Source organism: Anarhichas minor, unplaced genomic scaffold, assembly GCF_050575085.1.
Source record: "Anarhichas minor isolate MPS153535 unplaced genomic scaffold, ASM5057508v1 ptg000027l, whole genome shotgun sequence".
NCBI classification, from domain to species: Eukaryota; Metazoa; Chordata; class Actinopteri; order Perciformes; family Anarhichadidae; genus Anarhichas; species Anarhichas minor.
In genome coordinates, this window is record NW_027466473.1 from 4,387,186 (window position 1) to 4,403,970 (window position 16,785).

At 43.9% G+C, this 16,785-nt stretch overlaps 2 protein-coding genes across 3 annotated transcripts; one reads left to right on the forward strand and one right to left on the reverse strand.

The window, feature by feature from the left end:
* The first annotated feature begins 5,909 nt into the window (after positions 1-5,909).
* On the forward strand, positions 5,910-11,204 carry micu2 (mitochondrial calcium uptake 2). The gene is made up of 12 exons (XM_076102245.1): positions 5,910-6,140; positions 6,397-6,529; positions 6,895-6,926; positions 7,034-7,109; positions 7,203-7,250; positions 7,639-7,721; positions 8,315-8,368; positions 8,498-8,595; positions 9,606-9,777; positions 9,870-9,978; positions 10,070-10,227; positions 10,666-11,204. The coding sequence occupies exons 1-12, from the start codon at positions 5,943-5,945 to the stop codon at positions 10,768-10,770; spliced, it is 1,266 nt and encodes a 421-aa protein (XP_075958360.1). The 5' UTR covers positions 5,910-5,942; the 3' UTR covers positions 10,771-11,204.
* Positions 11,205-11,254: 50 nt separating this feature from the next.
* Positions 11,255-15,913, reverse strand: LOC142960412 (interferon regulatory factor 2-binding protein 1-like). Of its 2 annotated transcripts, XR_012956314.1 has the most exons (3): positions 13,875-15,913; positions 12,976-13,026; positions 11,255-12,135 (listed from the first exon to the last, which is right to left on the reverse strand). XR_012956314.1 is itself a non-coding variant. In XM_076102242.1 (2 exons), the coding sequence occupies exon 1, from the start codon at positions 15,673-15,675 to the stop codon at positions 13,900-13,902; it is 1,776 nt and encodes a 591-aa protein (XP_075958357.1). In that variant the 5' UTR covers positions 15,676-15,913; the 3' UTR covers positions 11,255-12,135; positions 13,875-13,899. The 2 variants fall into 2 exon arrangements, 1 of the variants encoding a protein (XP_075958357.1); XM_076102242.1 differs by lacking the exon at positions 12,976-13,026.
* Between the last annotated feature and the right edge of the window lie 872 nt (positions 15,914-16,785).

Here is a 16,785-nt window from a genome sequence, read left to right on the forward strand (position 1 = left end):
TCCCTTCACCCAGGCAATACATCAGTGCTTGCATTGGGCCACCTGCTGGTAGATAGCAGGTCGGCCCAGACAGACAGACAGACAGACAGACAGACAGACTCCAACAAGTGGTCCCAGGAATTAGTCACTATCACGTCCCATCGTTGATCGTTTAATCTCTTGGATTCACAGCATCTTTCTGTATGTATCTTTGACTGATAATATAACGCTCTGTCTAGCTAGACCAACCCGAGAAGCGGTGAATGAAATGTTTCACAATGTCAAAAAAAAAGAAAAAAAGTTTTTTGAAGCAATATACTTTTTTTATTTCTTCTCTTTGTCAAAGAGATAAAAGGGGGAAGAGGAAAGAATGAATAATCACAAATGTGAACTCTATGATTTGTCACATCCACGTGAGCTTACTCCAGGCAGTTGTGCACCTTAGACACTTGACACATCTGTATACTAATCATACTGACATTTAATCCAGTCACATGGCTAGCTTTGAATCATGTTAATATAACGGAATGCTGGTGTTACCCACCTGACTTCATTGGTGTCAATGAATACACAGTTCTACAGTCTCTTTTTTTTATTTTTATTACAATTTTCATTATTATTATTGTTTGTCCACGACGATCCATGTCAAAAAAAAGAACTTTCCATCAAATTCTAATCCAAGGTGTGTTCAAAGTGGCAATGCTCAAAGTAATACTAAGCCTAATGTGACACAATGCCTTTGTATACATGACAAAAAATCAGAACATTGCATGAAAAAAAGTCTAGTGCACCTGTTGAACTTGCCTCTATTTTTTGTGTTTGTGAAATAGGTTGGGCAGTATTGGAATTGCAATAATTGAATGTGAGTGGGGGGGGGCAAATTGTATTTTACTATCACGGTCCACTTCTGAAAATCCAGAGGTAAGTTTGACAAAGTCGGGTTGTCTTCTAAACCACAGCGAGCATGAGAAGAAAGGGAAGGTTGGTTTTTCTTTGGACAGGGGTAAACCAGATAAGAGACTACTCCTTGATCTGTTACATGAATTAAGATGCCAAATGGCCTCTCTGCTGTTTGTACTGTATTACTGCAATTCATTTCCCCCAGAATGTATTGATTTCAGCTGTGAAATGTTCCGTCGCCGCCGCGTTTTGCGGTGCCCCAAAAATTGTAAAAACAACCCCCTGAAGCGGTTCCGCTGAGAGTTGAGCCTCTCTGTACCCTTTGTGTTTCATTTGAAGTTCAAACCGATCGGAATCTCTCCATCAAAAGGCAAGTTAAATGTAAAACTGTCATGATTCGAGTCATGAATTGTATATACCTATCTTTGTATGTATACCAATAAATCCTGTGCTCTAATAAAACAATACTCTGAACTGAAATGGGTAAAATTAAAACATTTGTATTAATCCACAAATAAAGAAAACAATCGTCACTCAAATATATGAATGACATTTAAATGAAGAATATGCAAATTAGGAGCCACTATTAAATAGCATAGTGTATATAAGTACACCAGTATCTAGTTGTATCAAACACATTTGACCAGGGAAGAGCAGCAGGACATACTGGAGGTATGCTTGTTGTATTTTTATATGCCTATATTTATTGTTGCCCCAACAACAACTTGTAATAATATCTGACTGACTAGCCAGTATGTCTGTGTTACATTTACACATCACAGGCATGAAGAGTTCACCTCGCCTGGGCAGGTCAGTACATGCTGCCATGGAAAGTCTAGTTATTGGTGACTGAACTAAAGTACGGTACGCTGCAATCACAGACGTGAACAGAAATGAATCCGCTTATTGTTTGCCATACATCAGTTATTTTTTAAAGTACAATTACAGTTGTCAGGAAAATGTAGCCATTTTGACACATTGTACTCAAATGAATGACAAAAGAGGGAATAGTATGCATTAACACATGGGCAGCAGCTGCAACTTAGTTTTCCATCATGTTCTTTTCATTTGTTTCTTTATTACATAAGTGCCATGTCATGCCATTTGAAGCAGTGGGTCAGAAGAGAAAACACTTGGTTATTGAAACATGACAGTCATTGCAATACATATTTTTTTATCATTGACATAGGAGCTGTAGTATTTTCGTGGCTGTAAATGGACATGGCAGATATTTAGCTTGCATCACCACGTGCGGTGTGTTTTTGCTTCCCATAACTTTGAATGAACCCCCCCCCCCACACACACACACACACACACACACACACACACACACTATGTTATAACAGTGACAGTCCAAATGAAACAGACAGCATATAAACCATGGCTGAAAAAGAAAGCGTGTACGTCGTTGTTACTTCACAACTTGCTGCTATGACATTAACTAAACCTCCAGACCTGCTGATGCAGACTTGATGTGCAGTTGATGTGGATGCCCGCACTGGTCACAGACACACGCCTAACGGAAACAATTTGTTCCTCAACATGGGTTCCAAAACCCGAGCCGAGTGGTTCTCTGCTCAGTCGCACATTCTTGAGACTAACGATGGACTTTTACTTCAGCTCCCACGTGTCCATGAAGGAAAAGACACAACATCATCACGGCAAGGTAGCTGCGCCGTTGATTAGCATTGGCTGTACACGATGGGCCCCACTTACGCTATGCTAAAGCCTTGGTGCTTCCAACCTCGTTATGAAAATGTTTGTTTTTTTAAAAGACACATCAGACACATCAGAGGGTGTGTATGTTCATATAAGTTAGAGCTGAACTAGCCCTCATACTGACTCCACTGCAGGGGAAATCAACTGAAGGGTTGGTATTTTCCCCAAACACGTGTCCATGTCAAGGGCTTATCTAAATGCTTCAGAACCGTCCCGCTTGCTTCTGTACATGCAGTGACTGTTACAACGCAAACATTTTTTATGCTGTATTTACGGCTTTCTTACAGCGACCGATGTAAAATGCCTAACCTCATCCGAGCTACGTAAGTGCAGTTTGAAATAAAATGTAGAGTGGGCGCGTGAATAATTTAACTGGGTAAGAACACCATAAAGGTTCGTGCTGCTTTTTGTTTTTGCACTAAAGCAAAGCCCCGTGCACGGTGTAAGACAGCGGTGGCGATGCAGGGTCTGCTCTCTGATAAAACATACACGTACACGGTATTGCACAAAATCTGCACAACTTGGTGTTTTCAGAATGTACATTTGAATCATATGTGTGTGTATATTGAAATTGAGTAACATCTGCCAATATCTGTCTGTGGAAATATGAAATATGGTATTGCTTCATAAAATCTGTTCATCCCTTAATTTTGCCATTGTCTTTTGTCCCCTCAGTAGGTTTGTAGCGTGGCCCGTGATGGACACTTTAGAGTGTTACAGTTATTTTAAGATTAATCTGAAGATGCCTCTGATGAATTGTTGTGATTTAAGTGTCTGATTAATCACAGTTGCAGTATGGATTATATTAATGACTGCTAAACAGTTTTTGACCAAGATAAATGTTGATATATCTTGCCACTGTGTTTTAGCATTTTCAATACTGTAGTAAGCCAGATCCAATGGGGTGCTCCAACTATGTAACAATTATACAAAGTACTATGCCATGCAGATCTCCGCAGATCTCCCAAATCTTTTCTGCTGGTTTAAGAAATGTGATGAAAATGCTTTTACTTGTGTCGAAAATGGGACAGAAGTTGCATCTCTCTGTGAAACTTGGGTTAATATGACTGATGGCTCTGAGGCCCAGATTTCTGTCACTGCAGTGACATCATAATCCGTTCACACGGCCCCTTCACCAGATTCTGTAAATATCTGTCAGGTCGAACAGTCACAATTCAACCACCAAGGGAAAACCCCTGAATGTTACCTTGTATTAGAGAAGTCTGAAATTAATATTTAAAAAATCAATCTGAATGTAGGATAATCATAACACACGGTCAAAGCAGTTCTTTTTTTTTTTCAAAACTGATGAAATGATCTGTTGTGTCACACTGCGGAGAAATGTTGAGTATGTGAGGACAACTTCTCGACTACATCCAACCATCACAAAAGTCAGCTACGAGTTAAAGTTACAATGTCGAAGGTCTCTGTTTTGTTCTCTTTGGCGACATCTATGGCGATAAGCCGTAACTGCGGGGGTGTTTTTGGATCTAAACCATAGACTGTGTATAAGAAGTGGACATAGTCATCGTGATGTCACCCATTGGTTTGTGGACTGCTGTTTTGAAACCTTGATTTTGGCGATTTCGCTGTCGCCATCTTGGATTATGGCCGTCGTCATGTTGTTTTTTTTGCAACCAATGAAGAGAAGTAACCATGTTTGGAATGCAGAGGAGTGTTTTGGTAGTGGCAGCGACCTGTCAATCACAATAAGCCCCGCCCTAAAGCATACTCTGCTTTATGGTCTATTTGACTCTAAATGGACCATCATTTACTAAATGAACATCATGCTGTATTGAAGAAGACTTGAAACTAGAGATTGAGACCATAAACTCATGTTTACAATGTTTACTGAGGTAATAAATCAAATGAGAAGTAGAGTCATTTTCTTATAGACTTCTATACAACTAGAGGAGTCGCCCCTGCTGGTCAGTAGGGAGAATGCAGGTTTTAAGACACCGGCATTGGCTTCACTTGTCAGATCTGGAGGTTGCTGCCAGATCCAAACGGTGTCGCATGTGTGACATTTCTTTGGATTTGTACTTGTTTTTGAAGTTTCATCATCTGCAGTCATCACTCTTATTTGTTCGCCCATAGTAACCGTTTACCTGCAATGCTAGCAGAGACGGGATAAAACCTTGCAGCACTTCACGCAAAATTCAAATTGAAGAGCTGCGCTAGCTCTGCTGGCGGGTGATGGAAAACACGTAAGGAACTGTGCGCCGCTTGTTACCGCTTGCTATCAAATAATAGTCAATAAGGACTTTGATCGTGGCGCTGCCGCAAAGACTGGTGGGACGGCATTATCTCATTTAATTTGGTAAAGGATGATCCAGTGTATCCTATGCTAAAGGAGATTATAAAAAGGAAGCATTGAAGCAACTTTCCTTAGCATTTAAAGAATTCTACCAGCTGTTATCAGGGCTGCCACTTAGATACGTCTGGGTCATTTCACTCAGTTAAGAATCTTCCTGAACAAAAAAGACTGTTCGACCTTTCCATCAGTGAGCCATAGGCTCAATCACCATTGTATTACCTCATTCGGCGATGGATAGTGACCTAACTGACATATATTTAAACAAAAAGCTTTATCTCAATTGCAGAAGAAACTTAAACCCAAATCCACCTCTGTTGCAGGAGGAGCAGAGTTCGAAGACATTAAGCAATCTGCATTAACAGCTCCAATTTTTGTATAACATTATTGCTAAATCCATTTGGAAATCCAATCTTTGCTTTGTTTCTGTGTGGATTCATGGACAATGGAATGACCCAGGCGGGTTAGATGGACTTGGAGCAAGAGCCAAGGAGGCCAAGGAGGTCTCGATCGTCGACATGCCAATTAGCAGCTCTTTTCCAGGAAGGAGTGGGCCTGCAGCATCACATAAGAATGTGTCCCCCAGCGCAGTCTTCAATGGCCTTCTTCAGATTCATAGAGGATCTGTAACCACACATGGCATAGCTGAAGAATTATGGTTTGTTTGGACTTTACAGTGAAGTAGGACACATCTTCTGTCCAGCAGTTCAGCTTTTGAAATTTTCATTTCAAAAGCTGAACTGATCTTTTAATATGTCATCACTGAAAGAAGTAGTGTCTTTTAGAATTAAAAACATATATATGAATAAGCTTTGTCCTGGAGTTTGGTTTGGATTGCTTAATTCTCGTTTTCATAGATTTTGTCAAGATGTCTTTATTATTATTAATAATAATTCCTATTAATTTTAATGACATAATATAGTCTTTCTGGGGCGTCACGTGACTAGGAGCGCGACTATCTGCCCATGTACAGTACGCAGCTACGGAAGCCTTAGGAGTTCACGCAACTAGCGAGCTAGCTTCCTGAAAAATGGCCGGCTGGGGAAGGCTCAACGCCGTCTTGAGGAACGCTTTGAGGAGCCCTCGGTCTCTGAAAAGTTCAGCACTGCGCCGAGCTGTCGGACCCGGTATTCTGGGGTCAGTTATCGGAACTGGGGTTATCTGTTATTACCAGTATCATGCGAACAACAGGACCCTGCCCTTCGCCGTTCATGCTGAGGTTCCAAAAGTGAGTAATACATACACGGTTAATACGAGTTCCTATGGTCGCAACTGGAGCGCACCCATGTGACAACTGTTCGTTTCACATGTCTGAGGGTTTAAAAGATTGAGTAAAATGCTGATAAAACCAAATAATAGCGACCCACATTATTATTTACAGAAAAGGCGTCACCCACCGACACACCGCTATCAGGCCAGCGATGAGTACTCGCATCGTTCGGTAGCTTACAGGCTCATTTGTTACACCTGCTGTGCCGTTTCAGGAAGCTGCTGCAGCTCCCAGGCCGTCCGCCAGAAAGATCCGTTTCGACCAGTTCGCCTCGGTGGTCTACGAACAGGAGCCCTACATGACCCCGAGAGACTTCCTGTTCTCGGTGATGTTGGAGAATGTTGACCGTAAGGCTGCACTGATGTCCAGTCAGTTTGTATAGTCCCCATCTACTGACAGCTCTAGTCTAGTCTGTCCTACCGAGGAGAAGACAAATGTGACACTAACTTCGACACTGAGGTTTCCTTTTGTTCACCTGCAGATATACAGGGCCAGAGAGCTATTCATACTATTGGCCTATTAGCCCTAAAAGGCTTCATTTTGGAGATACAGAAATTAAACGAAATTATGTTGCACATCATTTCCAGTGATGTGATTCCAGTCAGATATTGAGATTCATTCTTGACATTCAGATGTATAAAACCAAAGTGCATGGGAAAAAAGGTGTTGTTGTATTCTTCTTAACAACTGTTCCCTCTTTCTTCTCATGTAGGAAAGCTGCAGAAGAGAAATTTAACAGCAAAAGTATGCTTCCACCATCACAATGTGTAAATAAGTTTGTTTCAAACTGCGCGTGTGGAACACAGTCGTCAGTTTGTGCTGTTACCTGTTTGTTGTTGGTGTCTTTGCAGGACGTTGACAGCATGCTGGGGGCTGCCTCTAAAGCTCGGGCCGGTAATGAGCTGTTCAGAATCATCGGCGACAACGGTGAGTCTTTTGTGTGTCGATGGCTAACACGCGTCAATATGTTTGTTGGTTATCGTATTTCCTGAGCATAATTCAGCGTACATTTCTTTGCAGGTTTGATATCCTACACGGAGTACCTGTTCCTGCTGACCATCCTGACCAGTGAGTAGAATCCCTCCCACACACACCTCCCAGTGATGCTGTGCTAAATGGATGCACGTGCACATTCTTCTCTTCTGCAAGAATACTGTCCCCCCCCCCCCCTCTGTTGGTTGTCCACGCTTTTGCACACCTGCACATGTCAGCGGAGCAGCTGTTGACCTGATTTGTGTTTTAACGCTTTTTTCCAGGCTGTGTCGAGAGAAATGCCGCTTTGCGTGTGTGTGTGTGTGTGTGTGTGTGTGTGTGTGTGTGTGTGTGTGTGTGTGTGTGTGTGTGTGTGTGTGTGTGTGTGTGTGTGTGTGTGTGTGTGTGTGTGTGTGTGTGTGTGTGTGTGTGTGGTAAATATACAGATATAGTTCAGATAACTGATGGTGCATTACTGTTGCAGAGCCGCACACAGGATTTCACATAGCTTTCAAGATGCTAGATGTTGACGGCAACGAGCACGTGGACCAAAAGGAATTCCTCAAGGTAAGACCCCACATGTATACATATAGTGTACTTAAGTAATACTGAACACAACACAGATTAATTCATATGAAAGCGCTGTCATCATGGGAGGACACGTTGCACAGAGAGGATTGTGATTCTGTTGTGTGTGTGTGCGTGTATTCAAATTTCAAAATATCTGCCACCTTTTTAATGCTGCCTCAAGCACTGATGCCACCACGGTTGTAAGTATGGACCACGGTGCCGCCTGAAGGTGAGGGAGAGCCGCACTGCGAGCCACTTTTTCCACTGGTCGTGTGTTTGCATTTCTTCAGCCTGAGTCAGCGCCTCAGTTTAGTCCATTTATTTAAAGCCACTTGACATTTTTGTGTCTGTTCCAACCAGACTTGTTCTCTTTCCGCTAAGCCCAGATCAGGACCGGGCCAGTAGACTGCATGTGGGCACGCTGTGCACCTTGTGTCGTATTCTCATGTTGTGAACAAGCCCAAAGCATTGAGTAAAAGAGAAGAGGTGCACGGCGTGTCATCTGCTCCAGTGTCTGCTGTGTGTGACGTAGATGTAGGTTATGTCTCTGGTTCTATCAGTAAAATATTCTCTTTGTTCTTCTTCTGAAGCTGAAGAATATCATTGGGAAAAGTAAAATGAGAGTCCCCAAGGACAGCACAGAGGTAGGTTGTTCACGTTCCCTTCAAAGGAAGCTTGATTTGAGTCACTTTTAAGCATCGCTAATGCAGCGTATTGTCAGTTGTCATAGTAACAATGCTTTGTGTCGTTGTACATTCCCTGGATGTTTCCAGAAACCAGCGGAGGAAGTGGAAAGCGCCAACACTACTCTGCAGGCCTACTTCTTCGGCAAGAGAGGAGAAAACAAGTTGCAGTATCGGGAGTTCTGCAGGTGAGGAAATGTGACACACACACACACACACCTGCTGCTGTCAGTGATCACAAAGTGTGTACAAGTCTATATTTTAGATGTTAAGGTCAGATCTGTGGCTAGAAAATGTGGTGCAATATTCCATCTTTATTTCCAAAGTAGTGAACATACTGCACACTTTTGTAATGAAGAGCATTACGGACACTTAGGACAAATGTCAGAGGACATCTTTTAGAAAGAAACATTTTTTTAATTTAAGTCAAGATAAATTTGAGCAAAAGTTGGATCTGATGATGAAATCAACGAACATTTTACATTAAACCTTTTGGTTGTAAATAGTTTCAGCAACAATCCTGTCATCTCTACTTTTAATTGAATTGACATTTGTATTCCAATATTTTACAATTGCTTTGTCTCAATCATCACCGAGCTTCAGTGCTGAGTTCTGGCCTCTCGACACTTCATTCTGAATCACATGTTCAGTCCTCCGACGACAGACGCGTCATATCAGCAGCTCGGGTTGCAATGCTCATTACCAACCATGCGGCCACTCAATTAATACGCCGCGTGTTTGCAGGGCGAGCAGCATCACAACATGGTCGCTAACCACTTCACCATCGCTATGACACGCGTCGGATACACAGCCGCAGAGACAAATGTTCTTTTGTGGACTCTTAAAATGTTGCAGTGAACTTAGTGTCTGTTACAGTAGTACACATGTTGGTTTAATGTTGCACGCTGTCCAGCATTACTGTATTTTACACTTACAAAAGACTAAGATGTCCGAGGTTTGGTGTCTTAAATAAGAGCAAACTTTGCGATCTCCACAGAAACGGTAAACTGATGCAGAAAAGAAGTCAATCATTTGCCTTTTATATGAAATTAGAATTTACAGTTAAGTCAATCAAGACAGAAAATAGACTTCACTGTGAAGAATGCCACATATTTCTTACCTAGAGCCTCTTCTGTCACCAACCTCAGCAGGACTGCTGGCTCTCAAAGCGTCACAGTAAACCTTCTCTGCTCCTCAGGTTCATGGAGGACCTGCAGGCTGAAGTTCAGGAGATGGAGTTCCTGCAGTTCTCCAGAGGTATGGACACCATGCGAAGAGAGGACTTCGCCGAGTGGCTGCTCCACTACACCAACGAAGAAGACAACGAAATCTACTGGCAAAACATCAGGAGGAGGATCCCTGCCGGCCAGGTTAACTCTTTAAACGCACGTCCCCTCACAAAAATGCTGCGAAAAGGTCATTCAGTGTAGCACACGGGTGAAGTGAAACTTTTGTCTTGCAGAGTATCACATTTGATGAGTTCAAAGCCTTCTGCCTCTTCAGCAACAACCTGGAGGATTTTGCCTTTTCCGTGAAACTGGTGACTGGAGCCAACCGTCCCGTTGGAATGGGTGACTCCTCCCTGTTCATCAGAATGTGGACAGTTTTCTCTGAACGCTCTATGCAGTGGGTGACGGTATTATTTCCTCCCTCTCATCACAGCCCAGTTCAAACGAGCCGTGAGGATCGCCACAGGCCACGATCTGTCCGAGAGCGTGCTGGACACGGTGTTCAAACTGTTCGATATGGACGGAGACAACTGCCTGAGCCACAAGGAGTTCATGGGTGTGATGAAAGACCGAGTGCTGCGAGGTCTGAGGGTGAGTCCGTCCGTTTCTATTTATAGCCGCACGTACGTCTTTCTAAAAGGAATAGTTGGACATTTTGGGAAAAATCGCTCACTCTCATGTCTGCATGCTAAATATGGACCTACAGTCAGTAGCCAGTTAGCTTAGCATAAAGAAAGGAAACAAGGTCCATCCACCAGCATCTCTAAAGCTCACTAACGAGTCTTCAACTCTATGCACGAAATGTTTAGCATATTTCCTAAAATATATTCTGCTAACAAGTTATTTAATTAAGTAAACAAATCAACTGATTTGTTTTGTTTCTTATCCCCTTTGGATGTACAGACTACAATTGATCATTTTTAATTCTGTTATTGCTACATTTTAATCATGGCAAACGATGTGCAATCGGTAGATATGGTGTAAGTTGCTCCGTGCTGTCCGATGGGATAACCAGCGTCTTGCCCTCAGGTGCAGCATCAGAACGGCCTGTCTGGCTACTGGAGATGCGTGAAGCGAGAGACCCTGAAAGCAGCCCAGGAGGCCCTTGGGGGGAACACCGGGTGCCCCTTCTGAACCGCCGTGGTGCTCCACGTCAGACTCGACGGTCACTCATAACCACTGCTCACTTTTGTAGCGTATAACCACGTCAGGAAACTAAAGGATTTACACCACTATCTTGTGTAGAAATGATACGTTTACAGATCAACAATCTATTGTCGGATGTTAGCTTTAGAACGGGTTCTAGTTGTTTACAATAAAGGAAATGTATTGTTTGGTGCAGTGAACTGGTCTTAGTACCTAATCAAGTCGTGCATTTTATATTGAGTGCCTCATCGCTTTTAAATGACTTTTGCAGTCGACACACTTCCACTTCAAGCAGTGTCTAGAACGTTCAGTTCCTTTGGGTCAAGGGCTTGATGCTGATTCAGTGGACAATATGCTTTTAAAGGGTTGATGGGTTTCACGTTTGTCAAAATATTTATCAAATAAAGTTTCATGAAAATGCCCGTTGTCTCAATATTGTGCTGCACTTCTGAGAATGAAAGAATCAAGCGGCTGTGACTCACAACTATTTTGTAATTTATTGTAGAATTGACCTGTTCAGGTCACATGAGTATGTGGGTTAACCATTGAAGATTGTGGTGCTAATTATCTTACCATACATCCTATTCCAAAAACAAAGTAAATAGACAAAGACAAGCTTACCTCTGTGATAGATGAACAAATTAGTGAGTGACGCCGAGGTCATCGGTGAGTACAGCATACACGGCTACAATACAATAGAATGACATTGAGCATGAAGCCATCTTTGGTCTTCTTATAACTATAAACAAATACATAGAAATTTGTATTGTATCAAAAATAGAAATTACATAGCCATATTGAAAGTAAATTCACATTTTTGACATACAATAAGAGGAGAATACCTAAGAGACATATTGTGGGATTACATTATTTTTTTTTTTCTCAATCCTTGGCTTTAAGGACCCGATGGTTTTGCCACATTTTGAACATTCATTTGTTTTGTTTTTTAGAAAGAATTGCATGATGCTGTCCGTCTGTACAGAACAACACGTCTGACAGAAACGAAGGACAAAATAGATTGTCGTTTCTACAACAAGCATGTTCTTTCTATCCTGGGCTTTGACGACGAGGGGCCCGCTGAGAGGCCTCCGCTGCTCAGGAACAAAGAAGAGGAAGAGATTTGGTTCAGGACTCGACATTCGGTTGTGACGTAAGCAGCCCGGCCTTCGCAGGTGAGCCGAGGCCCCGACAGACCCGTCCCTCTTCTTTAATCAGCGGTGTGTGTGTGTGTGTGTGTAGCTGTTCTCCTGGTGTTCAGAGTCATGCTGTTCTCAGAGGCACACATGATGAACTGCAGCCAAAGTGGACCTCTGCTCGAGATAGTAGGGAAGTGCTTTCAAAGTGTTTGATCCACTGTGGGGGGGGGGAAAAGAGAAATGTCAGGATTTGGTAACATTTTAAACAAACAGTAGGGTAACAATGGGGCTTTCTAACGGAGCAGTGATGTTTGTTAGGCTAGTTTTAGCTGCTAGGGTAGCCTTACCTCTGGACATACAATGTAGTCGTGGCGCAACTCACGCTTTTATCAAAACACGAGAACAACCGCACGAGCAGTCATGATTGTATTTATTTGGGAGTGGAGAGAACGTGGTCTATGGGGGGGGGGGGGGTCTGCAGGTCTTAAATTAAAGCACTGAATACAGTTCCCTCAAAAGAGGCACACAAAAAAAGTCTTGAAGATTTTTTCTTGGCTGCCACAGACAGAAACAGACATGCATCTATAAACTACAATGTTTGAGAAGAAAATTGGTTGGTATATTACTAGAAACTATTGGAACATGTTGCTGCAGAGCACAACAATGTGATAGAAATGTCAATAAATTCCTCAAAAGTCTTTTGCATTTAGATTTGGTGAACCCTGCAGAAAGCCCAGGTCTAACATGAGACGTGTTCATGAAGTGCAGCGGTTAGCTCGTGATACTGTACTGCCAGCGAAACAGAGGCTGTGGCAGAAACACAACAAGGTTTTGTTTATTTCATCATGTCTATTTGAATTTTCAGAGCATCTTGTGAATTTCCCCGCCTCCATCTGATCTCTAAATGAGCATCAAACTACTGAGAGCTCTGTTAGCACCACGACAGACGACACCGTTGTTTAATGTTTACGTAACAAACGGGCCGATCATGTGCAAAACCAGCAGATTCTCAATTATGATGCTGATTACATACTGAATAAACATATTCTTTCTTCACCTTTGTGTGTTGTGTAGTTTCAAAGAGAACGTCCCTTCGGTGCTGATGTAACTGAGGGAGCGTGAAGAATGACAGATCAGCTGCTGATCAGATGCTTTGCAGATCAGCCACACTCGGTTCTACTGCTGTCTTTAAACCAAGCTGAATTAAAAATTGTTTTCAAAAAGACACATTACCACGATTACACTGATATGGTTTCTTATTTGCAATAATCTCATTGGCATCTATTATTTTTTACATTTCTTATTGGGGACTTTTTGTTTTGGTCGTCATCTTTAAAATACACACACAGTTCACTTAAAGAGATGCTTCATTGGTACCCAGCTCAGTCGGCTAGAACATAACTGCACCTTGCTGTCTCCATTGGTCCATGCTGTGCTTCCCGCCGTCTGTCAGACTAATTTATATATTCTACATACTTTTATGTTTTGTACTTCTGACATAGATGTTTTTAGTGTCTAACAATGCAGTATAATCTGGTCTCTATTTAACAATATTATCCCTCATGTATCTGCTTTGCATGTGTTGTTTTATGAGCCTCTGTGCTGCATGTCTTAAGAGTCCTGAATGATGTTCTACTGGTGTTAACATTCTCTCTTCTTTTATAATGGGGGAATGATGCACACATTTGTAGTTTTTTTAAATCTTATATTTAGTGTTCTTAGGGTGACCTTTTAACATCTGTCCAGGGACCACGAATGAAAAATAGCCTCTTGGCTAACTCTGGCACATTTACAGGAATGTTTCATTAATGTGCACTGTCCCTACCAAATAAGCAATTAAATAAAATGAAATATGTTTTGTTAAAGCTGATGTCCATCCCTATCAGGACAGCTGCATCCATTGTGTTCACTGATACAAGAAAGACGTTAGAAGCGCGGTTTTTCTCATCGTCTTACCATTCACCACAACAAGATGGAGACGTCAAGGGTCGCTCTCCTTCTTTACTGTCACGTCTCCGTCTCCTGCCAGGATGGTCGAGATCTCTCCCTGCATGAAGGCCCAAGGCACGGAGGATCCGGCCAGGGGACAGCGCTCTCCGCTGGGGCAGTACACCTCCCCACCTTGACCTTGGCTGCGGATGAACCCCCGGGTGCAGGGGAAGCAGAACTTGTGGTGCGGGACGGAGGGACACTGGACAAAGTGGGTGTCCTCCAAGCGCTCTCGGCAGAGGGTGCAGCAGAGCAGAGTGCCCTGAGTGTTGCTCGTGGACTCCCCGGCGTTGCTGCTCTGCCCCGCCGCGCTCAAGCCCTGCCCCAAGGCTGCCTGGGAGACTGAGGTGGATGCGGTGGAGGGGCTGCCACTGGTGGGGCGCCCGGCTGAGGAGGAGTGGGCTGTGGACATGCCGGGGCTATCTCTAGCCATCTGGCTGGAGCTCAGGCTGTCTGCGACTCCCATGAGTGCCGAGATGGGCGAGGGCTGGCTGTGTAAACGGGGCGGGCCTTCTTGTGGGGCGGCCATGCCAGGAAGCGGTTCCATGCCGGAGTAAGCACCTCGGGGCCAGGGCTCTCTCGCTGGGTGATCAGGCCTGCCTTCGCTCTCTCCATTCTCAGAGCCTGGGGAGGCCTTGCGGCGCCGAGTTGTGCTCTTCGCTGGTACAGAGCGTCCGGCGGTTGCCATAGGCAACCCTGCATCCAGCTGGGGCAGAACCTCTGGAATTGGGGGCTCTTTAAACATGCGCACACCATCGTTCAGCAGCTCAGACAGCCCGCGCCAGTCTCCCGTGCCCTGCCGCTTCTCGTATTCCACATAGCGTAGCCCAGAGTTAACCGCTTTACCTGCATCTTTGGCTGAGTCGCGGAACATCTGCCTGACCAGGTCCGGGACTCCCAAGAAGATCATCCCAGAGCCGGCGGGGTACTCCACAAACACCTTCAGCTCAAACTCCGGCGTTGTGCTGGTGTCAAAGGCTAGAACGCGGCCCATCAGATTGTGGTCTTTCCTGAAGCGCACGTTAAAGGGGACGCAGCTGCTCAAAGCTACGAGAACGTCCCGGACTGCTTTTGGACGGTTCGGCCAGCCTTCGACCCTGCTACGAGCCACCTCATTCAGTTCTGCCATCACTTCATTGTTCCTCCACATAGCGGGATCTATACCCACCAGAGCAGAGGTGCTAGCTCCCACGCCCAGGGACACAACCTGTCTTCTCCCAGTGTCGCCCATTATGGGGCCAGCTGAGACAGCAATTGGTGTGGCCCCTGTCCTGGAGCCTGACAAGGGGGCTAAAAGCCCATGAGGGGCCGCTACTAACCCCTGAGCTATCAATGCATGGGATATGGTGCCATGGAGACTAGGAACTGCCCCAACTATAGCCCGACGTGTGTTTGGGCTCTGTCTGCTGCCCTCTGACAGGGACACATCTTCAGCTCTGTGCAGGCCATTGGGTAGGCGAGAAGACACCCCATACTCACCCCTCCCCCTATCCATACGCTCTCCATGCTGCCGCCCTGCTTCAAGGGGCCCGGCCGAGCTGGGTTTGCCCTGCTGAGGACCGGGGGACCGGCCGTCTAAAACTCCGTGCGTGCTCTTCAGTTGCCTAGCAGTTTCGATGAGGAGCTCTATTCTGTCTGCCCCGTCGTAGTTGACACATCCCCGGCACACGGCCTCACTGAACTCCCACAGCATGGCCCAGGGCATTTTGGGCAGATCACAGAGATAGCACCATTGCCGTCTGGAGGAAGGCTGCGAGGCGGAGGACATGTTGTTTACAGGCCCTCGACCAAACTTTCTTCGGAGGCCTACACGTTACGGTCTGCGTTTGTCAACAATTCTTCAATTCTCAGACACCACCACGCTACGCGCCTCGCATTTTATGATGGAAATTAAACGAGTAAATGAGCTCAAAACGCAACCGTTGACGACGGCATTTAAAAGTTGGCGACGTCTTCTTTCTCGATTTGTTCCGTGTCGGTCTGTGTGGAAGGAAGTAAAATGTTATAAGACACCGGAAACACCTACGCGACTGAGTCTCAAGGCACAATGGGAGTTGTAGTTTTTTTCTTACACCACTTTATTTTCTCTAGTATTATTGTGAACAACACTACAACGTTGTACGATCTACGGAATAAAGGTTCATATGAATGCCGTTTATGTGATGAAACGAGAGATATAAGGAGTTTTACATATAGTTAATATGAGGACAAAACCATCTGAGTTGCTGGAATATGCACTTCTAAATGAACTACAATGGTTTACGTAGTAAGCTAACGTTACCTGTGTCAAGTTAGAAACACTTTCCTATTCTTCACACTGTTTATGAAACGTTACTTGGTATAAACTGTTGGTTGGTTGCGAAAGGTTGTGATTCTCACAGATGAAGCCCATGCGATTAGTCTGAACGCTTCAGATATATATATATATCATTTTTTTTTAACTTTTTCAACTGTGTCAGGTGAAATAATGGTCCTTCAATGTTTTGACAAATTGTTTCATGCGTGTGCAACTTATCCATTTATTTTTGACTGTATGGAGAAATATAATGTTCCAAGGACACCAGAAATATAGGCTATGCATACAGCCGACGCAACACTAAATAAAGTGTGGTCTACAGTTTAAAAAAACAAGTATATTACATATACACTGTATATGCTCAAGTGTAATTTGGATGTTCTGCAAATAACATGCTTGTATAATTAAAACATATTTAGGTGAATAAGTAAATAGGGCAATTGTTTTTCTTTTCATTTTTAAACTGCTTTAATTCATCTAGCACTTTTGAACACAAACTAATAATACAGTGTAGGTCTGAGTGCATTATGCTACACAACCTGTGCGTATAGATGGGGCCTCTGCCTGATCCAAGCTACCTAA

Coding starts and splice junctions, on each gene's coding strand:
- micu2 (XM_076102245.1), top strand. CDS start 5,943: ATGGCCGGCTGGGGAAGGCTCAACGCCGTCTTGAGGAACGCTTTGAGG. Junction 7,251..7,638: donor CCTGCTGACCATCCTGACCA/GTGAGTAGAATC, acceptor TTACTGTTGCAG/AGCCGCACACAGGATTTCAC. Junction 9,979..10,069: donor CAACCGTCCCGTTGGAATGG/GTGACTCCTCCC, acceptor CTCTCATCACAG/CCCAGTTCAAACGAGCCGTG.
- LOC142960412 (XM_076102242.1), bottom strand. CDS start 15,675: ATGTCCTCCGCCTCGCAGCCTTCCTCCAGACGGCAATGGTGCTATCTC.